Source organism: Aphelocoma coerulescens, chromosome 28, assembly GCF_041296385.1.
Source record: "Aphelocoma coerulescens isolate FSJ_1873_10779 chromosome 28, UR_Acoe_1.0, whole genome shotgun sequence".
Classification (NCBI taxonomy): Eukaryota; Metazoa; Chordata; class Aves; order Passeriformes; family Corvidae; genus Aphelocoma; species Aphelocoma coerulescens.
This window is the reverse complement of record NC_091041.1, coordinates 3,811,798-3,838,941: the sequence shown is the minus strand read 5'-3', so window position 1 is coordinate 3,838,941 and position 27,144 is coordinate 3,811,798. Positions and strand designations below refer to the sequence as shown.

The 27,144-nt window shown below is 49.6% G+C and overlaps 3 protein-coding genes across 6 annotated transcripts in view; 2 read left to right on the top strand and 1 right to left on the bottom strand.

Moving 5' to 3' along the window:
• Positions 1–16,951, top strand: part of CELF5 (CUGBP Elav-like family member 5) — a 35,771-nt gene extending 18,820 nt beyond the window's left edge. The window contains exons 4-13 of one of the 3 annotated variants that reach the window (XM_068997363.1): positions 6,054–6,182; positions 6,747–6,826; positions 7,804–7,950; positions 12,629–12,773; positions 13,380–13,526; positions 13,759–13,821; positions 13,909–13,992; positions 15,055–15,198; positions 15,298–15,462; positions 16,562–16,951. In XM_068997363.1, the coding sequence (XP_068853464.1) occupies positions 6,054–6,182; positions 6,747–6,826; positions 7,804–7,950; positions 12,629–12,773; positions 13,380–13,526; positions 13,759–13,821; positions 13,909–13,992; positions 15,055–15,198; positions 15,298–15,425 (1,067 nt within the window). In that variant the 3' untranslated portion in view covers positions 15,426–15,462; positions 16,562–16,951. Of the gene's footprint in view, positions 1–6,053; positions 6,183–6,746; positions 6,827–7,803; positions 7,951–12,628; positions 12,774–13,379; positions 13,527–13,758; positions 13,822–13,908; positions 13,993–15,054; positions 15,199–15,297; positions 15,463–16,378 lie in introns of those variants that run through there. The other 2 variants (XM_068997362.1, XM_068997365.1) reach the window with 2 other exon arrangements.
• A 1,734-nt stretch (positions 16,952–18,685) lies between these two features.
• Positions 18,686–24,700, bottom strand: HSD11B1L (hydroxysteroid 11-beta dehydrogenase 1 like). 2 transcript variants are annotated; one of them, XM_068997385.1, is made up of 8 exons: positions 24,376–24,700; positions 23,448–23,783; positions 22,909–23,039; positions 21,617–21,728; positions 21,150–21,241; positions 20,059–20,149; positions 19,562–19,734; positions 18,686–19,297 (listed from the first exon to the last, which is right to left on the bottom strand). In XM_068997385.1, exons 2-8 carry the CDS (start codon positions 23,530–23,532, stop codon positions 19,052–19,054), a joined length of 930 nt encoding a protein of 309 aa, XP_068853486.1. In that variant the 5' UTR covers positions 23,533–23,783; positions 24,376–24,700; the 3' UTR covers positions 18,686–19,051. The 2 variants fall into 2 exon arrangements, with proteins under 2 accessions (XP_068853486.1, XP_068853487.1); XM_068997386.1 differs by lacking the exon at positions 24,376–24,700 and having other exon boundaries at positions 19,566–19,734; positions 23,448–24,048.
• Positions 24,136–27,062, top strand: MICOS13 (mitochondrial contact site and cristae organizing system subunit 13). The gene is made up of 4 exons (XM_068997387.1): positions 24,136–24,195; positions 25,401–25,557; positions 26,332–26,383; positions 26,873–27,062. The coding sequence occupies exons 1-4, from the start codon at positions 24,167–24,169 to the stop codon at positions 26,968–26,970; spliced, it is 336 nt and encodes a 111-aa protein (XP_068853488.1). The 5' UTR covers positions 24,136–24,166; the 3' UTR covers positions 26,971–27,062.
• Positions 27,063–27,144: the final 82 nt, after the last annotated feature.

The window sequence follows — 27,144 nt, the reverse complement described above, 5'->3', positions numbered from 1 at the left end:
CAGCAGCCCCCAGCACATTGTCAAGGCCAAAATGCTATTGCAGAAAAGATCACATGATGGGGAAATAATGTCTGAAGGGAAAGGATCCTGAGATGGAGGTGCTGTCAGCCTGCAGGGGACCAGCTTGGTCAGAGCAGCGTATACTGAGAAGTTCAGAGCTGGAAGGTTGGGAACAAGAGAATCTGGTAATTTAATGGGGAGTTCTCAGCAGCTCAAATGCCTCCTCCAGGTGGAGAAGGTTTGCAACTTCAGCCCTTTCCAAATCCATTAACTCATTTTGCTTCTTCTCCTTGCCTTACTGATCTATTTCTTTTCCTTTTCTCTCCATTCCTACATCTGCCTCTCCAGACCCTGTGCTGTTGGTGCTGCCCCTGCAAGCAGTTTACTAGAGGCCAGGGCAGGGCTCGTGTGCTCTTGTTTGTGCTGGGGGACAGCATGTCCTGCATGCTTTATTTAGATTTGGAAGGCTTTTGTTTTAAATTTCCAAACAGTTTGTAGTGACTGAGAGTTATTGCACTATCAAGAACATAAGATGTATTTTATAATATTTTATATGAGTGTATTTATGGTTGTGTGATCCTCCTTTTAAAAAAAAAAGTCGGTTTAAGTCAGAATGTGTAACTTTTGGTTGTTTAGTGACTTTTACTGAACTCTGGGCATTTTACTTCAGTCCCTTGGTTTAGGGTAGGGTTTAAGGTCCTTATTTATGCTATGGACAATAAAAAGAGACCAAAATCTTCAGGGTGTTTCACTCTCACTGTTGAAAATGATGTTATGAATGGATGAGAGGTCCTTTAGATGTGCCTGCAGGGGGTGTAGAGGGGGCTGGCTTCTCACTGGTACCTCACATTGTCTCTGGATTCAACCTTAAGGTGGTCAATCCTTCCCCTACCACACTGATTAAAAAAAAAAAAAGGTTTGTGTGTCTGATGAGTGCAGCTTTGGAGTCTCTGGTGTCTAATCAGGGTTGAGGCCATCTCTGCATCTCTCTTTTGTTGGTGGGGCACTACTGGGGACTATTCTATACACACCCACCTGGTGTTAGGTGTTGGGATGTGACATCTCTGATGCCTCTGTAAAATTGAGCTGAAACAGGTCAAAACCAGGTTTTGACCTGTTAAAAACCAGGGTGCTGATTTAGAAACAGCTTTTGGCCAAGGCACTGGACTCTGAAATCTCTAAGCTTATGAAAAGTGCAACATTCCCTAATGGTTGCAAATGTCAGAACATCAACTCTGCGTCCCATGGATATGAACAGTAATCTTTGGAGTCTGAACACCTGTCTCCTGCAGCCTGTGCACCTCCCTTCAGGCTCATTGCAGAGCTCAAAAACAAGTGGCTCCCACAGGATCCATGACAAACACTGGATTTTTTTCCTGAGGCAGGAGCAGCATCAAGACAGCACCCTGTGTTTGTCTGAGTCAGGTTGCTCTTCTGAAACGTTTCTGCCATGATGCTCCACTTGTCAGAGAAGTGGCTGAACAGCTTTGCAGATATGGGAAGAGCAATATCCCTGTAGCAATAGCCCCCCCTGGCAGGAGGTAAAAGAAAGATTTGGGGCAGGGCAGAACTGTATGGATTAGGAATTTATCAAGGGAATAGTTGCATGCATCAGTGAGGCACTGTTCTGCATTATCCTTGAAGGGAACCTCTTTTATACTCACCAGGGACTGACATTTCCCAAGTGAAGCACCCTGAATTAAGTACGTGAAGTTAGAGCACCAGAATTTGTCTCTTGGTCTGAGAGATGCTAATTTTTCTGCCAAAGGGGCAGTTTTGGCCAATCCCTGCAGGGGCTGTGTGGGGATATCTGGATGCTCAGTGTTCCTGCACCCTGCAGAAGGAAATTCACCACGAAAAAGTTGCTGCCTGCATTAGTTCAGAGTGGGACTTGTGATTCTGGGGCATGCATTGTCAGCTTTTCCCTGCTCTCTGCTGGGAGCCTGGGAGTGCCAGGAGGAGGTGGAGCAGAGGGGGCAGAGGAGTTGATGTGCTTGTCTGGAGCACTGGGCTGCAGTGATGGGACATGACAGGTAACCCAAGCCGTTTAGCACTGCCCAGGAACGAGGAAGCTTCCCAAGGAGATTTGCTGCATCCCATCCACAGCCAGGAGCAGGCTTCCCTCTCTCCCTGATCCCGGCTGCTGCCTGCTGTTGGCCAGATGACCTGAATTCACTGGCTTTGTAGGAGCTGTGTTCAGTGCTTGTGTGCTCTCTCTTGGCCATAGCATTTGGCCTCAACCCCTGGCTTGTTCCCGTGGTACCTTCATCAACAACGTGCTCTGTGCTGGCCCCCACTCCTGCTGCCTGCATGGCTGACGATGCCCAGAGCATGTTTCCATGGGAACTCGACAGTCAGAGATCAGAGTGAATTTCCCTGCTTGCTGGACAGCACGGGAAATTGCCAATCAGAGGGTGAAAAGCAGGAGCTGTAGAGAAAGTGAAGGGGAAAGCAGCAGGAGGGGAGGGTATGCTGTGCCGAGGAGGGGAGAGATCTTCCAGTGCTGCAGGAATCCCTGCTGGGGAGCTGAAGAATGATGGAGCTGATGACCTGAGAATGCCAGCAGGTTTAGTATCAGCCCTGAGAATGCCAGAGGGTCTGGGATCGATGGCTTTAGGATCACAGATCAGGTGAAAGGGTTTGATAGTAGATTAGGTGAAAGGGTTTGCAGCAGTTCCAGCCCAGCTGGGGAGGGATGAGTCAGCCTGGATATTGTGGGAGAACAGCCCTGTTTGGAAGCTGACGAGAGGATCCCGGATCTTGGGTTGGGCTCCAAGATACAGACAGGGAGAGGTCAGCAGCAGAAGAGCCCTTTCAGAGGTCCCCAGCTGCCGCAGAGGCATCCAAAGGGAACAGGCTGGATCCTTTTCCTTCGTGCAGTCTTCAGAACTAGGCTGCATGTAGCAGGATTCACTGTGAAAAAATCTTATGTTGTCAGTGATTCCATTCCCTTTTACTATTGCTGTTCTGGGCATTCAGAAAAGATTCCAAACCCATAGGTGTGTGTATTTATATTTGCCTTTATAGCTTGAGTCTCTAAGGTGTCACAGTTTTAACCTGTGCTGCACAGTCAGGAACACTGGCTTTTATTTTTTCTTCCGAATTCCAAAAAGGAAAGCTGAAATTCCCACATGAAGGCAGGACTTCCAAAAGGTTGTGTTAGTGAGCCCTGTCAGGCAACAGAAGATCTGTAAAACTGCAAGGATGGAGTGTTCACTGTTTCAATGGACTTTTCCCAAAAGGCAGGGTAAAGAAAAATGCTTTTGATTCAACAGAAATGGTGTGAGGAAGAAACCACAGGAATTACCCAGGAAATGTGAGGGCTCTCTGAAGAAGAAAATAATGAGTAACTTCTAATTTGATGTTGATTTGATTGCAAGCTGTAGGACAACTGACTTTTCCAGATGTCTCAATACCCCCTGCCCCAGCCAGCCAGGGGTCCCTGAAGAGAAAGGCAAGACCATCAGATGCATTTCTGGCTGTCAAATCTCAGCCCACGGTTATTTGCTTGCTAGTTCAAACAACAGAGGATTATTTCACAGCACCTAGAGTCAGTGCAAGTGTTTCCCAGTGTATTTCTCCCCTTTGTTGGTGATTTTTTTAAGGAGCTCCTTGTGTTTGCCACCCAAAGGCTGCAGCATGGTGCACCTGTCTGAAATAAGGCCTGGTCACAGCTGCAGTGGAGATTCAGGGTAGAGGAAGGAGGAACCCTACTGAGCTCCATTGTCCCCTGCCATGGCCAAACTGGGCTCACATCTGGCACCAGGTGATGTCAGTCAGAGCACAGAGCTGCTGCTCCTTTAGTTTTCATGCTCCTCTTCACTGCCCAGTAAATCTGTTCCTGTCCAGTCCCTTTTCTTTCACCCCCCCTCTTCCAGTCAGATTTTTCACCTTCTCTGTGTGCTATTTTTTGGTTGGTTTGACCACCAGCACTTCTGAGCTGGCCCGTGTGGGGGCAGGTGCTGTCTCCCTGCTCAGCAGGCAGCTGTACAGCACCTGCTTTATCAGCTCCTGTGCCTTGGCTGGGGATTATTGGGCATCACCGATTTGAATGGACTCGATCAGCTGAAATAATGTCTCCAAAGGCAGCCATTGCCATGCAGGGGCAGGGAGAAATGTAGAAAGAATCACAAGGAAAACAGAAGGAGATGAAATTCTCATGGGCTTAGTTACCCAGGGAATCGTGAAAACAGGGAAGCTGGGGAATTCGGCCTTTAAAAAAATACACAAAGCCATATATTTCAGCCACTTCTAGTTACATAAATCAGGAGTATCTGTTTGGGACTGAGTTAAGAGCCGGGGCTGTAGCACTTCTAACACTTTATGTGTGTGGTGGACACAAGTGGCACATGTCTGCCTGGGGCTACAGGAGAGCTGTGCCTGGCTGAGCCTGTGCTGGGGCCCTGGGGCAGGGTGAGGTGACTCCCTGTGGTGTCTGCATGCTGGCTGAGTGCGTCTGTCTGCACATTCCTCTTGCTCACTAAGGAATTTCATTCTGGAAGGCATCCCCGGGGGCTGGGGATGTACAAGTGTGTTCCTGGGCGTGCGTGGGCCTTTGTGCTCATCCATTAGTGCTGCGTGTGTGCATCTGCTTTTCTGTGAGGGACACATGGCACGTGTAGGTCCTGCCTGTGTGTGCTGCTGAGCGTTTCTGTACCTGGCTGAGCAGTAGGGAAGGTGGGGAACCATCTCCTGGGCCAAGGGGAGCAGGGATGGGGCTGGGGCGAGCCTTGGTGACAGTGTGAATGTGTCATGTGCCATCCTTGCCTGCCATCCGTACACAGCACCCCCCCCCCGGAGCTGCTCTGCTGCTGTAGCTCCAAGACCTGTTGTTTTTCAGGTCACTGCACTCTCAAACAGAGAGCAGCTCCCTTGCTATTGCCCCTGACGTGCGTCACATTGCATTGGTTTGTTTGGAGCCAGCCCCTCTGATCCTGTCGCTAACAATAAGGAATCCTCTGGCACTGCTGCTCCGGAGCCACATCCCGACACGTTCCCTCCCGTGGGTCATGTCTCCCCACGCAGATCTGGGGCAGTGGGGGAGGGTGAGCTCTGGAGCTGGCACAACTGTTTCCTGGCAAAACCAGAAACTGGGCTGGTGTTTAGGCTGGGATTTCAGTGTTGTGCTGTTTCACTGCTGTTCCCATCAGTCTGGGGAGGATGCTGCCCCAAACACTGCTGTGTTTGTGCTTGACTGGCCAGCATCAGGCATGGCATGGGCTCCTGTGGGTGCTGAGGGGGGGAGAGAGTGGGAGAAGGCACTCTGCACCTTCCTTGCCTCCACACTTACCCATCCCAACAAAACCATAATCCTCACTTCTCTCTTCTGAGTCGGAACCCAGAAGGACTCTGAGCTCAAAGTCCTGGATGTGTTGGCCACTCTTCCAGCTCCCTGCCAGTGTGACACGGGCACACAATGCCACTGGAGAGGGGGGAGCTGATGATTGGCCTTCACCCAGCTGTCTGGTATTTGGGTGATCCCACAGTGAGGCAGATCAGGACGCAGGATGCCAGGGTTTATCCCAGGCCTTAGGAGATAGCTGGTTAGACTGGAGAGGGGAGGGGCAAATGGAAATCTAGATGCTTGGTAACATGGCAGCTAAGGAGATGGTGGTCTTCGAGAGAAGGAAAAGGAAGCAGGAGTCAAAGGTCCTGGAATATATCACCCTGCCTGAGTTGGTCTGCTGTGTTTCCTAAGGTACCTGTTGGACTTCACATGCTGATCAACAGAAATGGAATTGTTCAGACATTTTTTCTTACTATCATTTCTTTTGGATGATTCGAAAGAAAAGGCTAATGAATGAAAGGAAATTATAATTCCTTTGTTTTCCATTGGGGAGGGTAGGGCAGGGGAAGCCACAGAAACCCTTGAAGGTATGAGGATCTTGGGCAGACCCTGCATTCTCACCCCTGGAAGAATTTCAGCCAACAACAAATCATTTCCATGCCAGGCATGTTTTTAACACTAGGCTGTTTTGTGCTTAAGTGTTCCTCTCCTCCTGCTCTGGACTGCAAGCCTCATAGAAGGTTGATGTTTCTGTGTTTGCCCCTAGGGGACAGGAAGCTCTTTGTGGGCATGTTAAATAAGCAGCAGTCTGAGGATGACGTGCTCCGGCTCTTTGAACCATTTGGGGTCATTGATGAATGCACGGTGCTCCGTGGACCTGATGGGAACAGCAAAGGTGGGAACCCTCTGTGTGTCCTGCCCTTTGTCCCTGCTCTTTGAGTGCTCACCAGCCTCACCTTCCTACTGGGGCTCTTGTTCCCCTCCCTGTATTTATGGGAACCCATAAACAGCCAGGAATAGGGAGCAGGAAGAGTCATCTGCTGCCAGGAAGGATTGGGGAAGGTGGGCAGAGACTGAGGGAACAGGAGGGGAAGCAGAGCACGATGATTAGCTGAGCTATCAGGGTCACTCGTGAGCCTTTTCTGTCAGTCTGGGGCTGCAGGTTGAAGTATTTGTACCCACAATGAGCAGTCCACAGAGAATTTGGGGAAGAGGTGATCGGGGCAAGGGTGGAGATGGTGTCATCATCTGTAGAGTATATCATTGAAGTAATAATTTGAGACCCTTCCTCTTTTTTCCAGGATAGAGGACTTGGGATGAGTCATCCTTTTTGTTCCCTGCTTCCTTGGGGTGGCTTTCCTTTGCCTTACCTGAGATACAGACACTGTCTCTTGCGTGATGGCACTTTCACAGCAGTCCTGTCACTGCAATCTCCTGTGCTCTTTCTGTCCCTTTCCAGGCTGTGCTTTTGTAAAGTTCTCATCTCACACAGAGGCTCAGGCAGCAATCCACGCACTCCATGGCAGCCAGACAATGCCCGTGAGTATAAGGCCAGGGGACCTACCCTCTTCCTAATCCTTGTCCCATTTTCCTGTTGCAGGGACCTCCCCACACTCTCCAAAAAACCATGACAGGTTCGACTGCAGTGTCCAGCTGGTGTGGTTGGGAGGTGTGTGGGTGTGTGTGTGCACATCTGTGCTCCACTCGTAGTGACCATCCTGTCCCCTGGGCTGCTGTTTGTGGCTGTGTTCGTCCAGACTGGGAGTGACAGCACTCACAGCTATAAAAGCTAAATAAAAGCCAAAAATCAGGCCTTGATTTTGTCTTGGAAACAGCTACCTGGAGTAGTTCAAAACTGAGCAGGGTGAAAGCTGACAATTCAGCCACATGGGTTCAGCATCTGAGCACACTCCTTGGCTTCTTATTTAGGCAGTAGAGGAGGCCTCTGGGGCGGGCTGGGTGTGGGTGGGAACCCTTTGTGCCTTGTGTGGGGTTGTGTAGCCATAGCCAGGCCTTCCTGTGCAAGTGGAGCTGCAGCTGTGGCCTCATCTCTGGCAATCTCCAACCTGAAATTGGGGCAGCTCATGGACAGGACAGTGCACTGCTGCAGCAGGGGTATTCCCAGCTGCCAGGAGCTGCTGCCTGTCCAGCCAAGCTCATGATAGTGGAAGGATGGTGCTTGTGACCATCGATGCCCTGGCTGTTCCTGGCTGCACCAGCACCTGGTGAATGCAGCCAGGGATGTGTGCATCCATGCAGGCAGCTGTGCGAGGCTCAGGTGTGAGGGGAAGGGTATGAGAGGGAAGGGTTGGATGGACAGACGGATGGGGAAGGGCACAGCCCAGGTTCCAGGCAGCTCCCCAGCACTTCCATGCCAATATTTGCTCTTCTGCTCCTCTTCCCACTCCTCTCTGCCGCCTGTCCTGCCCCGTCCTCCCTTGCCTGACCGCTGACTCTCTGGCTGTCCCACGCCTCTTCTCTCCTGCCTCCTCTCTGTCTCCTCTCTCTGTGCCTAGGGTGCCTCCTCCAGTCTAGTGGTGAAGTTTGCTGACACAGATAAGGAGAGGACCCTCCGCCGTATGCAGCAAATGGTGGGGCAGCTGGGGATTTTCACTCCATCTCTCTCCCTGCCGTTCAGCCCATACAGCGCCTATGCGCAGGCTGTGAGTATCCCGCGGGGGTGGGTGGGGAATGCTGCCCTGCTGGCCCCGGGCAGCACCTGGGAGACCACAAACTGATCTCTTGGCAACTGTGGGAAAGCTTCCCAGCACCTGAGAATGCTCCTGGCTCGTTTCTCCTGTCAGCTGCCTTGTCTTGCACAGGTTTTGTGCACTTTTCTCCTGGGATGGGGGGGCAGGGGAGAGCTGGGGCCTCCTCAAAGTGAGCCTGGGATTTCTCTGATGTGGAGATGTTGGGAACAGGTCAGTCATGACCCAGTATCTTTCTGTCTTGTTTTGAGGACAGCTCGGAGCCATGGTTCCTGGGCGATGTCTGCCAGATATGTGATACCAACTTGTGAACCCTTCCTCTGGGTCTGTGGCACAAATGTGTATTTCTCTGGTTCTGGAGCACTAGGAGAGCTCTGGGACCCAGCTTCATGAGTTTATTTCTCTGCTGAAATACCCAGGAGGACCCTTTTCCCCCCGTCTGTCCTTGGCTCCCAGGTTTTCTCACTTGGCCAGTGGGACTGTGGGGTTTGCAAGATGCTGGACAGGGAGCAGTGGGTAGCAGAGAGCCAGAGGTGTTCCAGCAGCCTGGCTGTGCTTTGGGTTTTAGTGAGAGAACCTCCTTGCCTTGGAGCCATGGTGGTAACTGCCATTGATGTTCGAGGTAGGTCCCAAACTCAACAAGTCCCACATCAGCTGTGGTGGAGCATCGTTTGAGCCTCCTTGGTGACTATCATTTTCAGGTCTCCATGCATAAAATGTAAAGCCCATGGAAGGAGGCTCAAAAATTGCTCAAGGCACAAGAGGTTCTTGTCTCAACAAAGAACTCAAAAGTAGATACTGTTACTGAAAGTAATTTTCCAGGGGGGAGTGCAAATAAACCTGTTCTTCTCGTATATGTGGACACCTCTTTCTCCTCTGGCTTCAGCAGCTCCTTTCTTTCATTCGTGTGACAGAGAAGGAACTCTTTCTCATTTATTGGCTGTTTCCTCTCAAAGATTCCCCAGAAACTGCCAAATGCCTTTTAAGTGTGTGGATAAGAAAAAAGGAAATACAAATGAGGCTCCATAACTTGGGGGAATTTTGCAAGCCAAACATAGAACTGGTCCAATACAGATTATTCGACGAACCCCTTCTGACCAGGCACCATCTTTCACCAGGAATCTTCTTTTCTGTCCAGCCCAGGAGCCAGCTGCACCTGAGGTTGTAGCTTATCTGTAGCTAATCTCTGTGGGTCACCCATGAGATGATCATCCTGGTGTGTCTCCTGCTGGGCTAGAGATGGCCCTGACTTGGGCATGGTGTGGTGGTGAAGAAGGCAGGAATGGACCACACAGTGAGGTTATGATGGCAGGAGGTGCTTTATCAGCTTGAGCTCCAGGCTGTGTAAAGAGGACGAGCAGTGAGATCTTCCAGACTCAGTCTTTTAATCTTCAGGAACTCCTGCTGATGACAAGAAGGCAGTCAGGTCTAAGCTGTGCCTCCTTGCTTATCTGCATCTTCTTTCTCCTCAGTTGTCTGTTACTGTGCTGCTCTGTCTCTGATTCTTCACTGGCCTTCCTGCTCTGTGACTTTATTTTTGCTTTCCCCGTGACTCGAGACTCAGCCTGTCTCACTTTTTCAGGATTTTTTCCTTCCTTTCCTTTCACTTTGCACTGGGTTTGGTTCTTTTTTTTTTTCCCCGAGGCACTGACCTCACACCTGGCTTTCTTCTCTTGTGCCATCCTCGTCTTTGGTCTCCCTTCTGGGAGGAGAGATCCCAGCCAGTCCTCATACAGTGTCACCATCAGAGGGAGAGGGAATCAGCCCTTTGAAATGCCATCTAACATCTCTGGAAGTGGAGGCAAAAGAGAGGGATTTCCATGCTGAATCTCATTAGGGTTCCTCAAACTGCTCTGCCATGGGCAGCCCTTGGGAGCTGGGACCTCTGGTAAACTCAGGGGAAGCCCAACATCCCTCATGCCTTCCTGATTCTGGGCTTGGAGGAGTAGATGCTGCACCCAAGGTTCCCCCCAGGGCTGGGAGATGCAGCTGACCATTATGGATGTGGCTGAACCAGACTGACAGGAGCGAGTGCTGCTGGGGTGAAGTGGTGCATCAGAGGCACCACAGGTTCTTAGAGTCATAATTTATTACACACCAACTTTCTCTCCCTGTCCCCACGGGGTTTGCTGTGTTACCAAGTGGTCCCCAGGAGTTTAGGAGGAAGTCTGGAGCCTGGGTTGTTTTGTTTTTGTTTTCAATTGCCTATTTTAAATTTGTATTAATAGCCTTTTTCTTCAAAAATTATCTCAAATTAAACATGAAATAATCATACACTAAGTTCAGTCTAAAGTTACTCAGATCTATGCAAATATGCAAAATAAGATACTTAAAATAGTCAAACAGTGCATGTTAGTTGAAACTGTAAGAAAAAGTCTCATCTGGGAAGTACAACTGGCTAAGCATCTGAAAGCAGTTTATTTCAGTGCTTAAATCAGGTTTTGATCCCAGGTGCCTCTGCAAATGAGTTCATTTTATTCAACAAGTTAGTTCAGGTGGACTCAGGGAAATGTTTGGGAGCTGAAAAAAAATAATTATCAATACAAAAGAGGCCTAAAGTCTTTAAAAAGCGGCTAGGGCAATTTACTAAGTGCTTATAATGGTCAAATATTTCCTGTATATCATAAATCAATTAGTTCCAAACACAAAACATAATTTATGCACACCTCCCCCCCCTTTTATTTCTGCTCTTGTGGTTCATTATGGTAATTTTATGCAAGTGATGAGAACAATTCCAGAGTGCCAGTTTGGTGCTCGTGCAGCCGGGTGGAGGCCTTGGTCCGGCCAGAGCCCGGCACAGAACAGGCGTTAATGAGGAAAGAGAAGATCAGTGTTCACAGAGTGAGCAGGAAACGTGTTGGTTCCTGCACCCTTGAGTGGGGACAGTGTGGGGACAGGAGCAGGAACACGTGGGGGCTCTTGCACAGAGGCTCAGCAGGGCCCTGTGACCCCAGGGAGGCCACGTTTCGCTGCAGTTCTGGCTCAGGGTAGGTGGCTCCCGATGACAGGAGTGAATCCAGCTCCAGGGGAGCCAAGGATGATGTGGTGGTGAAGAGGGAGGTGATACGAGGGTTTTTCCTGGTCACAGGAGTGACCCTCTGTGCTGTCAGTCCCCCTGCCCGCAGAGCCCCTGCCTTGGGACAGGCCTGGGAGCACTCACCCATCCCCAAAAAGGGCTCGAGCCAATTTTACCCCATGGCTTTGCTTGTACCGGCTTACAGAGGCAGCCATGCCATGAGATTCCTCTTCTTTTTATGCAAAAGCAATGATCAGCTTCTGTGTGGAGGAAACTGGGAGGTTTAGCTAGCCATGAACTTGTCACAGTTACCAGATCCTTCAGCGGAGCCCTGGGCCAAGCTGCCGTGCAGGCTTCACCCCTTTGTGAAGAGGTAGGCTCCTGGAGAGCTGTGTGCTCATGGTGCAAAGCAGACAGTGGGATGTGGCAATGTAAGGAAGATTTTTGTTGTTTCTTGGGTTTTGTTTTGTGTCACCCCTCAGCACCTCCTGAGAATCTCTGGTTTCCTAAGAGCCGTGCCTGTACCTCCCCTGCTCTTCTTGCTTGATGTGAAGACAAAGCTGATAAAGGGGCTGGATAATTTTGTATCCAGAACTGAGTCTTTGTTGCCATTGCACTCTGAGGGCATCTTATGCTCCCACTGATGGTCAAATAGGACCAGAAGGACTTTTTCTTCTCTTAGCCCTCGTCCCAACCTTCCCACCCTTCCTTTTGTACTGTGCATCTCTGCCTTGGCAGGTGTGTCATGGCAGCACGAGGAGCTGATGTCCCCTGGCCCAGGGTGCAGGCCAGTGCCAGAGGACAGGCTGAGCTCAGTGGATCATGGGGCAGACCTCTGAGGGCAAAGCAGGCCACAAGAACTGGGCCTGGGCACACACCTGGTTGCACAGCAGGGTGCCCGTGCCAGAGTGAGCCCTGTGTGTCTCCCAGCACCTTCTGCTCGTTGAGGCTGGGCAAAAGCAGAGGGATTTGGACCCTGTTCCTCGAGGCAAAGCTGTGCTATTTAATATCTGGCACTGTCCCAGGAGAACTGACCAGGGAGAGCGGCCTGTGCCTGACAGTGCAGAAGGGCCTGTGGGCAGACGGTGCTGCTGGGTGCCAGGAGCACAGCCCTGCCCTGCTCCCTTCCACTGCAGGAGCTCTCTGAGCCGAAGGGGCCTGTCCCGATGCCCTGGTGCCCAGCTGAGTGAGCTGAGACTCCTTGAGGCTGCTGGCCCACGGAGCAGGCGAGGCATGGAGGTGCCCAGCCGCGGCTCTGGCTTTGTGGACTGGGATGCTCCCTGAGCTGTGTCCAGGACAGGGAGCTGTGCCCAGCTCTCGGGGGCTCTTGCGGGTGGCCAGGCCACTGTCCCACCTTGGCAGGGGCAGAAGCTGTGTGAGTACGTGGCTGCAGGGACCTCGTGGGCCCCGGGTGTGGGGACAGGGCCTGGGGAGGACAGCCACCACTGCCCACCCCAGTAGGTCTGGTGGTGTCGGGGGAAGCTCCGGGGCAGGTGGCAGGACCTGGTGGAGGTGAGAGCCAGGCTGGTCTGTGCAGCCTCCCCCAGCTCTGCAGGGCCCTGGCAGCAGGAGGCCCCGGGCAGTGCCAGGCCCTGACTGCACGGTCCTGCTTTGCAGCTGATGCAGCAGCAGACCACGGTTCTCTCCACCTCCCACGGCAGCTACCTGAGCCCGGGCGTCGCCTTCTCCCCGTGCCACATCCAGCAGATCGGTGCCGTCAGTCTCAATGGGCTGCCAGCCGCTCCCATCGCACCAGCGTCAGGTGAGGGCCTCCCCGGCCGGGAACCTCCTGCCCCAGCACTCCCAGGTAAAACAGTTCCTGCCCCTCCAGGCTCAGCAGCTGCATCAGCTCGCTCCTTTCTAACAGCACAGCCTCTGAGCACAGCAGTCTCTGCTCTGCACAAACGCCTGCAACCCCCCTCACGTGCTCAACACACATCCTCTTGCCCTACAGCCATGCATTTTTGCTGCAGTTTTTCCCTTTTGTACAGTGAAGAAGGACAGGGTTCCCAGGATTGCACTTGACTCTGAGGTCAGCAGTGCTATTGTTCATGATCATCCCACAGCAATAATGCATACTGGGTTCAAACCCCTGTCAGAACAGGCATGTGTCATGCCAGGTGCTGTGCAAACCCAGATCAAAGATGTTCCACCCCAAAGCTCTGACAGCACTCAGGGCTGGCAGTTCTGCACACACTCTTCCCACTAGTGCTGCTTCTTAATTTTGTGAAGGTTTCAGCACCAGTCTGTCATCTCCACGTGCCAAATAGAAGAGATAATGGTTTCATACACAAGCAGGTGGAAAGGGGGAGCAGGGGCTTTGTGGAACTTTGACTTTGATGGGGTGTCCTCTCTTCTTGTTCTTCAGGGCTACATTCACCACCTCTCCTGGGAACAGCGGCCATGCCGGGGCTGGTGGCACCCATTTCCAATGGATTCACTGGCGTGGTACCATTCCCAAATGGGCATCCAACCTTGGAAACAGTTTACACCAATGGCCTTGTGCCATATTCAGGTATTGAGAGCAGTAAAAAAACCCCACCATGCAGAGACCTAAGGAACTGCATTTAGTTCCTCTTTTCTGGATTCCCCACAAAAAACACTTTTGTAGCTCCCTCCCAGCCAGGCACTGAGGCTCACTTGGGGGCGAGGGTGGGAAACACCACTACACACACACACACACACACACACACAGAATGCATGAATGATTCCTTTTGCTGTGCTTCTGATTGTGTTTTTCCCTGCAGCCCAGAGCCCTTCAGTAGCAGAGACTTTGCACCCAGCCTTCACAGGAGTTCAGCAGTATGCAGGTACCAGCTTCCCTTGTCTCCCTCAGGCCCTTGTGTGGCTGACCAGATCCTCAGGTAAATGGTTTGTTCTGTCTCCTTGGGCTACAGCTGTGTATCCAACCACCACCATCACCCCCATTGCACAGAGCATCCCTCAGCAACCTCCCATCCTGCAGCAGCAGCAGCGAGAAGGTGAGAATCAGAGTGGGAATGGGTGTCCAGTGGTGTGGGTGGAATTTGTGGAGCTCACCTTCTGTACCACAGAGCCAATGGAGAGGAGGCAGCACTAATTTTTGTCCACTGGTCCTTAATGCTGGAGCTGGGTTATAGAAACAACCTCATGTCTGCAGTGAGTGGACTGGCAAGGATCACAGGATGCTTGTTGTGCAAATTTCCTGACCTCACATCTGGCCAGATGCTGCCAGGTGCAAAGGGGCAGTAGGCCCTGGAACACCTTTCACACCAAAGGGGATGAGAGTCAGCACCTTCCCTATGCAATCAGGGGCAAGGAGCCGTCATCCCTCTCTTTGCTGATGCCAGAACCACAGTGGAACCAGTCAAGCCAGCCATACTCTCCTCTCTTTTCAGCCTTCATAGCCTACTGAATTTATTTTCAGCTTATTTCAAAACTGGCCTGAATAGAATTTGGAAGCAAAGGCATTTTCTCTTTGCTCCTGATTGGTACAGCAAGTGTCAGCAAGGGAGCAGTTTCTTGTGCTCATAAGGAGCAAGTGAAGGAGTGGACAGGATCAGGTCAGCCCATAAATTGGATGTGTGGCAATCCAGGAGGTTTCCAGTTAAGGGTGTGGCTTATGGACTGAAGGCAACACTGCAGGGAGTGCTACAGCAGCAGGTTTCACACAGCAGCAGGTTTCACACAGCAGCATCTGCTGCTCTCCCAGGACTGGGACAGCTGTGAGCTCTCACCTCAGCTGATTTCCTTCCAGCAAAACAGCACCCAGACACTCACAGTGCTGGTTGTGTCCAGCACCCTGTGTAGGAGCTAGGCAAGCTTTGAAAGAGAATCTGCTCTCCAGAAACTCCAGTTTTGTATGGAACCTCCCAGTTGCTCTTAAAGAGCCATGAGAACCCTTCATGGACCAGTGACTGAGAGACAAGCAAGGGGAGGTCAGAGCAGAAGGAGGCAGTGCTAGGGCTCTCCTCCAGTGCTGTGCTGTGAGTTGAGCCTATTTCTCTTCCCCTGCCCTTTGGGGCTTTCTGTTTTGTCCTTCCCCATTGCCCCTGTACCTGCAGGTCCTGAAGGCTGCAATCTCTTCATCTACCATCTCCCCCAGGAGTTTGGAGACAACGAGTTGATGCAGATGTTCCTGCCCTTTGGCAATATCATCTCCTCAAAGGTGTTCATGGATCGTGCCACCAACCAGAGCAAGTGTTTTGGTAAGTGCAGGCAAGGGAAGCATGATCAATAACAATGACACTCATATTGGGCATGGTACCAACAGTGCCACTGTCACCCATCCTGTATCCTTCCTTCAGGTTTTGTAAGCTTTGACAACCCATCCAGTGCACAGACTGCTATCCAGGCCATGAATGGCTTCCAGATTGGCATGAAACGCTTGAAGGTCCAGTTGAAACGGCCCAAGGATGCCAACCATCCCTACTGACAGCAGTGAGCAAGCAGGAGTCACTTCTGCAGCACAGGTAAACTGCCTGTACCCTCAGGGCACAGCTCTAGTCAGGGGTCCAGCTGCTCCCTGCAGAGTGGAAGGCCAGGAATGGAGGCAATAAACACAGCTGGTGGGGCAGAGGCTTCACCTGAGCAGAGTGACCAGAGCAGGCCTGGAGATAATGGCCAGGTTCAACAATCATCAGGCAAATTTGTGGCAATGGGGCAAGCCCAAAGCCAAGCCAGAGAGTCAAGATCAGGCTCAGGTCTGGTGGAGGTGAACAGGGTCAGACATAGTCCAGTGATTGCCAGGCAGGTCTATAATGATAATAATAAACATCGAGGTGGGAAGACAGTCCAGGAGCTGGAGCCCAGGTAATGACATCCATGGACAGGGCAGGTCCATGGACAGATGGAGACTGGCACTTCCATGCTGTAGATCAGACAGAGGCTGATGGCACAGGGCTGTAGTGAGACTCTTGGAGCTGTGGGCAGAGTGTGGACAGACATTGCAGGTGAGGCTGGTCAAGTTCATCAAGGCCTGTGAGTGCCCTGGGGGCCCGGGCAGATGGTTCCAGTGGCCTGTTTGTGGTCTAAGCAAGGTTTTACTCTGCTGTCCAACTGCTCCCAAAAAGCTTTTGACTGCCTGAAAAGGTTTTAAATGCCAGTAGTTCTCAATTGTTACATGGCCCCAGAAGTTAGTCTGCAAAGAATGCTTTCTGGGTTAAGAAGAGACAATCCCATGATTCACAGGGATCACAGAAAAGCAGGGAATAGGTGAGACCCTGAAGGGCTGCTGTCCAAGAGCCTACAGATGGGGAGCAAGGGAGGGCTGATCTGGTTTGGGTCAGTCCTCGACATTTAAGCAGCAGTAGCAGCAGCTCAAAGCCTGAGGTTTGCATAGATGTCCTCCTAATCTCCCAATTCCCTCCCTCCTCCCTTTCTGTTCAGGTGAAAGGAAAGTCCAGAGGAAGAATTTCTGCTTCAGGTTGATTTTCAGAGAGGCCAGTAAATTTATCGACTCTTTTGACACCACCCCTTTCCTTCCTCGGCTTCCCACCTTACCCACCCCATCTTCCTCCTCCCCTCCTTTCCAAGACATGCAATTAAAGAGAAGGCTCAATATCTGCCCAGGAGGAAGATTCTTGCCACGCCTGGACTCGCATATTTGCTGCTAACGTGGTGCAAAGCAAAGGGACCAGCAAACCAGCAGCCCCTGGGGACACGGAGCTCTTCCTCTCGGGGTGTGGCTGGAGTACATGGACCAAGCAAACCCACTGGTGTGTCTCTAGGTTACTGCAGTGATGTGTGGAAATTTACTTCCGTTCCTCCCTCCCTCCTGCTCTGTTTCTGGCCCTTTCATAGATAACTATAAATATATACAGTCTCTATTTTTTTTTTAAACTAGCTCACAGGACCAAACTTTTCCATTCAGAGACTGACTGCTTGCAAGAGGTATTGGAAATTAGGGGTTTACCTTTGCAACAGTGTCTTCTCAGCATGCACTGCAGATAGGCCTGAACATTCTGGAGGGCGGGGGGCTGGGGGTGGGTTGGGGAGAGAGAGAGAGCGAGCACATCTCTACTCAACACGAGCAAGAAGAAGGAGAAATACATTCCTCCAGGATTAGGGCACAGTCAGCTGCTCAGCTTGAGTCACTCCTCCACCTTAGCACCAGCCTGGTTAAGGATCTGGAGAGCTCTCAGTCTTACCTTTCCAAGGGCTTCTGCAGACAAAGCTCCTGGAATGTGGTGCCAGCCCCTACCCTGAGCACTCCCTGATTAGGCTGAAAGCACAGGAAACCAGTCCCTTTACTTAGAGGAACTGCACTGCCTCCCCACACATGGAACAGATCCATGTTTCACAGCTCTCCATGGCAACAGCATTTTCTTGATGAAGGCAGGAGAAGATGAGAGAGTGTGAGCAGATGCAATCTCCAGACCAGCTAGAGAAGCCTCCCAGGGGCTGCACACTGCCTCCCTGTGTCGGATACCCAGCACTGGGCAGTGGGCAGTTCTCATTCCAGATGAAACGGGACCTTTTCTCCCTCTCAATTCACGCACCCGCTGCAAAGCTTTCCCCAGCAGCTGCAAGGAAAATAGGATGAAAGAGGGTTCCATTCTGGGATTTTTTTTCCCCAGCACCCCCTCCAAGAGAGAGATTATGCATTATGCAGCATATACATATATATATACACATATATATATGTAGGGACAGCTCTATACACTATATACACATACTCTAAAGCACAGAATGTAGTTCAGAACTGGATTTAAAAAAGATCCCCTGGGAGTGGGGGGTGTGTCATCCTGACAAGGCACATCCCTTGAACGGTTTGGAACAGTCTCTTCAAGTTTCTACAAAAATAAGGGAAGGAAAGCAAGGCAGAACAGACCAACAAACCCCAGAGTGATTAAGGAATGAATGATTTCAATATTCCAGAGTTTGATAAGGTACCACAAACATTGGTGTGTGTGTGAGGGTGTGTGAGCACATTGAAATAGGAACAGAGAGTTGGTGGGGTAAAGTTGGTGCAATTGATACTGAAGTGAGCTATGGGGATTTTGGAGAATCTCGGCCAACTCTCATTCTCCTCCAGTTGCCCTTTGTTCAGGTGTTTGTGGCACAGTACCTTCACATCTCCTCAACCACCCTTCTGTGTCTGACGCTGAGAGTTTATGAGAGGTGAATGAAGCTGTGAGAGTCTGTGTGTTTCTATAGTCCATGTTTACTTATTGTAAATACCATTTTTATACTTAACATCTATTATGTATGTGATTTGTATAATGTACTTTATTTCTGCTACAAGTAATTTCATGAAGTTTAAACTTAGTCTAATTTTGAACAAAACAAAAAAAAAAAAAGAAAAAAGATGAACAAATGCAAAATGGGAAAAAAAGGACTTCGGGAATCCTAGGTCAAGCTGGTTTAAAACAAGCATTTACAGTTTCTTCCATCACAGTTACTGATGTGACTGTACAACGTTACAGGTGCGATACAAGCTTTGTCAATGTCAAATTCCTCACTCTGGTCAAAAAAAAAATCCTAAATTTATTTAATAAAAGTTTTACTTGCTAAGTAACTGGGGCTCTAGTTCATGTTGTTAGTTGCACCTGCTTTTAGGTAATGCTTACACTTGAAGACATTGCCAAAGCTCTGGGCCAATTTAACAGGTCCCATGAGGTCAGCAAACAGGCCTTGGCCCACAGAATCCAGGGGACCAATATTTCTTCACAGAGGAAGCATCAACACATAATACCAACACATTAAAAATAATTTAATTAATGTAAGAGATTAAAATTCTACTTCATGGAATCAAAGAAACCCAGTGAAGTCATGGAGCAGGATGTCCCTGGAATGTACAGACATTCAGGAATGTACAGACAGGGGTTAAAGCTGGGGCTGAGAGAAAGCTGGATTCAGTAAAAGCAGGTGAGGCTGAAGGAGGAGGGGAGATGGGAGCAGGGCTAAGACAGAGTGAACAGTGGGAAAGATCTCTGAAGGGTAGCAGCAGCAGAACCATGGCTGAAGCATCATGAGAGACCACGAGTCATGTTAGGAAAAGGGCACCTTGCCACCACTGCTGCCCTGCTCCTGCCTGACACCAGTGGTTGGGTGGGATGCTTAGTGGGATGGCAGGAATGCGATTAGAAGGGATAGAGGATGGGAGAGGGGACTGGGCATTAAGGACTGCTGTAGTTGTAGAAAGTCCGTAGCACCTGGTTGCCACTGCTGGGGAACAAAGCCCAGAGGCAGCAGAGCTGCTGCAGCCACCCCGGGTAGAAAACCTCGTGCGCCCGAGCGGCTCCTCCCCGGACAATGGCGAGCGCGGCCTCGGGAGCAGGAGAGGCACTGAGGTGCACTTTGCCCCTGCAAGGGAATGGTCCGAGGGTCACTCAAAGCCACACGGTCCCTGGTGGGGTTTGAACTGGGCAGACTGACCCCACAGGGCTCTGCCTGCTCCTGTTCCATAATGAGCGACCCTGTGATGTGCCCAGGAAAGTGCACTCTCCCCAAACAGATGCACACACCCTCTCAAACAGAGCTGCTGTGCATTTTTTTGCACGCTTTCAAGAAGAGACACATTCCCGCAGACAAACTCTCTCCCAGACTCCTCCATCCTCTTCCAAATACCTGCCTGATATTCTCCAGTGCTGAATCAGTAGCAATCAGGCCCAGGATGCACAGTGTGACAGAGACATTTCTCTTCTGCATGATGAGCTCATGGCGCAGTGAGCCAAAGAATCCATCCAGTGCAAACTTGGTGGCAGAGTAAGAAGTGGTGAAGGGAGTGGGCATTTTCCCTGGAAAGGGAAAAGAGAACGGAAAACACCAGGAAACTGGGTGTAAGGAGGATCCATGGAGAGGGAATCTGGGCAAAGATGTAGGCTTTGTCATACTGCATCAACTCATGCTCTGTTCAGGTGAGTGTCTCTTTATATAATATTAGAGTAAGTATTGTTATATTATACTTATTATATATTTATTGTTATTATATACTGTGAAAAGCACAGTTTGAAAATGCTTTTAGGGGTGGAACAACAGAGAAATTGGAACAGTGTATATGAACAGTACTGGGAACCATTGTTTCCACAAGGCCAGCACTTACTCCAGCTAAAGCCACCATCCTGTGAGGGAAGAAACAACCACCAGAGCGCCTCTGTTCTTCTCCAGGGTGGGAAGAGCTGCTGTTGCAAGTGCCACATAACTCAAAAAATTCACCTGGAATAATAAATGTAGACATAAAAGAAGCAAGAGGGTTTGAAAGCATGAGCCAAGAAAGTCAATAGAGTGGTCAGAAATGGAAAGAAGCACGGTCTGGATTTGGCTTTTCAAACATCAAGTGAGAAAAATCATCTCTCTGAAGACGGGGACAAACATTGCATCTATGAGTCTTTCAGATTCCAGAAAAAGCAGTGGAGAAGATTCAGAGCAAAATTATTCCTGGGCTTTAAGATACAATTGGCTATCCCAGCTTTCTCTATGCTGTTCTTTAGTCTACAATCCCTATCAAAGACATCAGTCTCAGTTTGCTCCCCTTTTAAGCTTCTCTTCACTGAGCTCAGACTACAATGAAGCACAAAATTCAGCATCTCTTCAGAGCTTCACTGCTCTCTCAAATTTTAATTTCTTACCATGTTCCTAAGTTCCCATTCTCCAGCAAACAGCCTCCCTCCAAAATGAAATAGAAACTACTATGACCCACCTGAACGAGGAAGACTGAACCAAGAAAACAGCTCTTCATTTTCATGGTCCCAAAACCTGGCACCAGGGTGATTCTACAGGAAAACTCTAAATTTGTGAACAGAGACTCAGACAGCAGACACCATTTCGAACAACCTTAATTGTGTTCTGCAATTGTGCACATGCCATAGATCAGTAGGAAATGCTGGCTGCTCACTTATAGACCTTCCTGACCTAAACACAACTGCCTGTAACTGCCCATCAATCCTAAACTCCTGGGCTAGAGGGGGATAAGAAGGACAGAAGGAAGGAGAGAAGTCTGAAGTTCTTCCCAAACATTTCTCTTCACAAATGTACAACATCCGAGCAAAACACCTCTCTAGCAACAAAGCCTCCAAAGTGCTTGATTTGAAATGTGAATGAAGTAAAGGGATTGTTCTCAACCATTGCCACAGGCTTGGCTTTGCCTTGGAGCTTCCCAAAGCTGTCCCAGGAGAAGCCAGACTCACCCAGTTCCTGGTGAGCTGGGAAGCCTCACCTGCATGAGCCAGCGGGTGTATTCCACATCTCCAGTCCACTCCTGGAAACGGTTTGTGCCAATGTGGTTCAACACCAGGTAATCCAGGCCCCCTTGGACAGCAGAAAAAGCAGTCAAACAAGGGGCCCATCCCCTGACCACCAACCAGGGAGCTCAGAAATGCCAGGAGGGCTGAACCACTCCTTCAGAAGGCTGTGAAGTGCTTTACCATGAAGATAGATTAAATATGCCCATCTGGGAGCAGCTTTGACTGCTCTTCAAGAGTAGAATTGAAAGGAAAACTGTTTGGCTTTGACAACAACTTTCTGAAATGATGTTTCAGTGTGATTCAGACTCAGAACTTAGTTCTGGTGGTACATCTACGTCCTTAACAGCCCTCTCAGTTCAGGGAACTGAGGCAGGAAGCTCCTACTAGAATGAGAACTGTCCACACACCTGAAAACCAAAGAGATGCCCAGGATGCTTACCCAGCTTTTGGACAGCAAACTGAACCACCTTTTCAGGCTCTGAAGGGGAAGACATATCTGCAGGGATATAAAATATTTTCTTTGCTCCGAGTGTCAGGCATTTCTCCATCACCTTGAAAAAGAACACCAGAGATTAAACAATATGGAAAAAGAATAAGAAAAAAGGGCACCTTAAAGCATGTACTACAGTCAGTGAGAGTCAATTCTGGACAGAGACACATTTAATTTAAAATCTACTGCTGTTTGGGCCATGGAGAGCTCATTCTGCATCCAGACTTTGAATCTGCATCCTGCAAAGAGTTACCTCTATTTAACTGTCTGCTAAAACAATCTGCTTTAGAAAAGGATCAAGATTCACTGTAAAAAACCCAATCTTCAGCAGAAATCTTCTGGAACAAGGGTTATGCTTTACATTAAGTTATTCTCTTTTTTCCAAAATAACTGGAAGAGAATTCATCTTTCATAATTCCTTTGCTGTGTTGAGTATGTGAATGTGCCTGGTAATGATATGCAGTTTTAGCTATTTGCTGAAATAATGCCTGCCAATCATTAGGAACTATTATTATGCTCACTGTCCCCAACTCACCTTTTGCATCATTTCACAGTAAAGAACTTTCCTTGGAATTCACATATCCCCACAGTTAAAGAGTTGTTGCCCTTTCTAAATATTGTCCCATTTCATAAAGTACAGATGAAGAAGCCTCGTCTATTTGAGTTGGTAAAAAAATTGGTTAAAAATGCATTTAACCTACAAAAAGTCTTGGGTTTTCAACAAAACAGCTACAAATAGAATAATTTTGACTCTGAAAAGCTGCACAACATCACACAGGGATTGTAGTTCATGAAGTATCTCAAACTGAAAAGGACCCATAAGGATCATCAAATCCAAATCCCTGCTCCTCACAGGACTCTCTCAAACCAAACCATATCATTGAGGGTGTGGCCCAGATGTTCCTTGAACTCTGACAGGCTTGGTGCCATCACCACTTCTCCCTGGGGAACTTGCTCCAGCGACTGATCACCCTCTCAGTGGAGAACGTTTTCCTAATGTCCTATCTGAACTTTCCCTGATGCAGCTTCACACCATTCCCTCAAATAAATAAATGTTCAGGCAGTTAAAAGCTCAGGCACCATATATGCATCGTCTTGTACAGGCCACCTTCTCTTCCGGATTTATGCTTAACAACAGTTCTGAAGGAAAATTTGTCATGCTGACAAACTAATTTTTTTTGTTGTTTTGGTAAAAGCCTGAATTTCTCATGTCTTCCCCCATACAAGGAAGAGATTCTTACCTTCTGCAGCACAGCTTCCCTCCTGGCAGTCAACACAATTTCAGCACCAAATCTGGCATAGTGATATGCTATCTGCTCTCCAATCCCAGCACTGGCTCCAGTCACGAGAACACGGGCACCAGACAAGCTCTCTTTTTTATGGGGAAGAGAATAAAAGATAAAGAACTGAGTGAAAAAAAAATGCCTTCTGCATATCATTTATTCTTTGCCATCACTTTGGAGACACATCAGCCCTCTTGCACACCTATAGAGATGGCTTTTGACACCAAGGAATTTACAACCAAAACATAAAAAGAGCAAGGCAGTAGCAAAGTACCATTTTTTCCCCACAGAGACAGCAGTATCCCTGCTCTTAGACCATTGTGTTCCTCTTTGTTTCAAGTTTCTCTTTGTTTCTGGGAATGAAACATTGCTTTGGGGCCACCAGCTCTGGTAAGACTGCGGGCAGGAACGAGACCATCAGTCAAAGTCTGGAAATTCAACCTTTTCTCTTGTGTGACTTACATTTCAGCTTGAAACCACCCCCCTGGCGAGCCTACCTGGATTAAAATCGTCTTTCCAGAAGAAAGCTATGAGCCCAGCTACGACTCCTGTGGCACAAAGCACTTTTCCAATTGGCTTCATATCCCTCCAAGTTGTGAGGAACAAAGTGAAGTCTTGAAGTTGAGCCCTGCAGCCAAAATACTGTGTTCTCCTTCCTCTGATGCCTGGAGCCGACCTGCCAGAGGCCCGTAAAGGCTGTTCTAGAACCGAGACCCCACCGGAGGGGTCTCTCCCTGGGAGCCACAGCCACTTTGGTCAGGAACAAACAGGATCTTTCACCGGCAATTCCCACAGCCCACTGCACTCAGAGCCAGCCTTCACACACCGCGAGCCTACAGGAGAAAACAACCCCCTCGTGTCTAATCTTAGAGGGCGCTTAATTCATTAAAGACTGATGACATTTGGCAGCAGTGACCCCAAAGCAGCCGAACGCCGGGAGAGAGGCGGCGGCAGAGCCCACAGGACGGAGCCTCGTCGGGAGAAGAAGAGCAGCGGGATAAGCTGCTCTGCCGCCACGCTGCGACCCAGCGCGACAAAACGGGCGGTGGGGACACGGCCACAAAGGCGCCGGAGCCGCGCCCGGCCCCCGGAGCCCTCAGCCCTGCCCGGCCCTGCCCGGCCCTGCCCGGCCCCTCACGGCCCCTTACGGCCCTCACGGCGGCGGCGCGGGCGGGGCCGCGCGCGGGCACGTGACGGTCCCGGCCCCGCCGCCGCCATGGCCGCCCGCCTGCTCCCCGCCGCCAAGTGAGTCCCCCGGCCCCTGCTCGCACGGCCCGCCCCGGCCCGCACCCGGCCCCCGCCCTCCCGCCGCACCCTCTGCCCGGCTTTTGCCCTCCCGCACTCCCCTCCCGGCCCGCCCTTCACGCCGCCTCCCCGCGCCTCAGCGCTCCCCGGCTGTCCCCGGCCCGGCCCCAGGCCCGGTACCTCGGCTCCGCTCGCCCGGCTCCGTCGCTCCGCGCCCTTGGCCTCGCCTGTCCCGGCGCCGGGGAGCTCCCCGTGTGTGCCTGCACACGCCGGGCAGGGCTCTGGCGCTGTCTGGGGACAAGCATGGACACGTAACACAAGGCCGAGAACAGCGCGACGCTCGGATCTGGACGTACACCCGTAGCGAGGTGTCCTTGGGAGCGAACAATGCATTTTAGCAGAGAAATCCCTTTTCCCCAAAATGCGTGTGAATGCACGACTTAAAAAATGGCTCTCTCTTGTCAGCTGTATCTATCGTATGTCCTACTACTGCAGTACCGCTGTCTGCCAAGGTTTGGGTTGTCCTTTTGCACAATAGCTTTTGCTGGTTTTTTTAAAGGGGAAACCTCTCTGCCCTGTGAGTTTGGGAAAGTCGGTCTCCTCAGATCTCTTATTTATAATGAAAATGCCAATAAAGGCCAAATATTCTCTTCCCTTCTCCCGTTTTGTGGGTTGCCATTGCAGCTGTAAAACTGGTGACTGCGCATCATGTAGGGAAATATTAAAAGCCTTGGCAATGCAAACACCATGGCCAGGTGTTCACTGGACTGTAAGGAGCTTCACAAGATACTGGTGTCTATCAGATTTATCAGATAAATATCAGATTTATCAGGAAGAACCACATCATTAACATGGATGGCTTGCCCACTGCAAAATCCTTTAGTTGCTTTTAGTAGAGGTATATGCTGGTGATCCTCAGACTTTAAAAAGTGGCACATGCTCTTAAGGTGCTTGGCACTTTCTCTTTTTTTTTCTTGAAAATCATCACTGATAAAATGTGAATTTGGTGCAGTTTCAAGGGGTGACAGGGAATAGTTGTCCTAGGAAGGCAAGGAAGGTAGGTAGGTCTTTTTCTGCTGATTTTTGCCTGCAGTAAGACATGAGATTTCATTATTGATACCATCTCCTTGGCAGTCACAACCACTGAGAAAGATGCACTGATGGTCATAACGTGAATAGAACTGTTCTGATGTCAACTCTTTCAGGTTTCTCATCAAAGGAGGCCTGGCTGGAGCTGCTGTGTACGTGGCATATGACCAGGGGCTGCTGGGCAGTGGCACACAAGGTGCTGAAGCACTCAAAAAAGCTCAAGAAACGCTGCCTCCAGCTATCCAAGAGTGGACAAATTACCTGGGCTGGGAGGTAAGGGCTGCTCAGGTGATCCCTGCAACACTGACACCTCCTCTGAATGAGGAAGAGAAAATATGGGGCTGATACTCTGATTCCAGTGAGGCTGGCAGGAGTTTTACTGTTGAAACTGGATTTCACATGGCAAATATTTTAAAGAGGATTGAAATGGAAGGCGAATAAAATTCTGAATTTGGGGCAGAGACATTGCTCACAGATGTTATTTCAGTGGAGAAGGGGTGACCAGCCCTGTGCAGGGTCAAGGAGGGGATTGCACACATGCTCTGGGAGATATTTCACTATGTAGTGGTATTCCTAAGCTTCTTTTGAAGGATCCTACATGTTTAAAAAGAACCAATGAATATATTATCCTCCCAGTTTCTTACATTGCTAACAGTTCATCAAGTTGAATTTAAACTGCCTGAAGAGGCCCCTCCTCTATGAGTAGTTCTTAGTTTTTAAAATCCTCAGAAAACAGGAGGCCTTTGCTTGAAGTTTGAAAAGGTTTTTCATAATTACAGACAATTATAAACTAACAGTCTGCTGCAAGGAGACAACCACAGAGATGTTTTTTTTTTCATCAGCACCTAAATAATATGTTCTGCCTTTTGCACCTACTTTATATTGCAGGAAAGAGCAAAGCCCAGACTTAAAGCATCATTTGAGGCTTACAGAGAGTAGGCACCTAAGTATTTTTGACATTTGAGGTCAAGAGGCTTTGCCAAGGTGATGTGAATTCCAAGTGAAACCCCTCAAGTGCTAATATTTTGTTTCTTTCTCTCTTTCTAGCTCCCACCCACTCCAAAATTTGACTTTTCCCTCTCTGATTCCTGGAATAAAGGTAAAATAACTGCTCACTGAGTCTGAACAGCTTTTCAGAAGGGATGAGCATTCCCATTGTTATTAGAATTTTAGATATTTTTGTTTGAAGGCCAAAGCATGTTAGAAGTATCCAGTAATATATAGTTTCTATGGTGCAGCAAAGAGTCTTCATATAATTGTGGGGAAACACAGTCCACGAATACTGTGACATGTCCAGCATCACCCATGGAGTCTGTGGCAAGGCCAGAAATAAAACAGGACTTAAACAAAGAACCAAGCTCAGTCTTGTAATTGTCTTAACTCATGTACAGGCCCTGGAGTTGGAATTTCTGTGTCACAAATGCTGTTGAGACAATAAAGCTGTACTGGAACCATGAATCATTCAGGCCACAGTGTGTTTAAAAGCTGAGTTAGAGCTCAGGGTTTAAAGAGATCTACAATGATGGAGTTGGAAATTGGGCTCGAATGATGGTGATCTTGGGGTAATTCTTCTCTGCTTTCCTTGCAGGAGTGCACACAGTCATGTCTGCCTTGTCTGTAGCTCCCACCAGGGCCTGTGAATACACAATGGAAGGCTGGAAATACGTGAAGGATCTTGTGAAATGAACACGTTCTCCAGGGTTCAGGATTCTCTCAGTCCATCCCTCTGGAGGGCAGCTCGGCCATGTAAGGGCTACAATAAAAGACTTTGGAACTTCCATTTGTATTTGGGTTGGTTTTAGCCTACAGAGTGGAACAGTTGCTTTGTCTTAGCAGTGATCAAAGGCTCCAGGGATCACA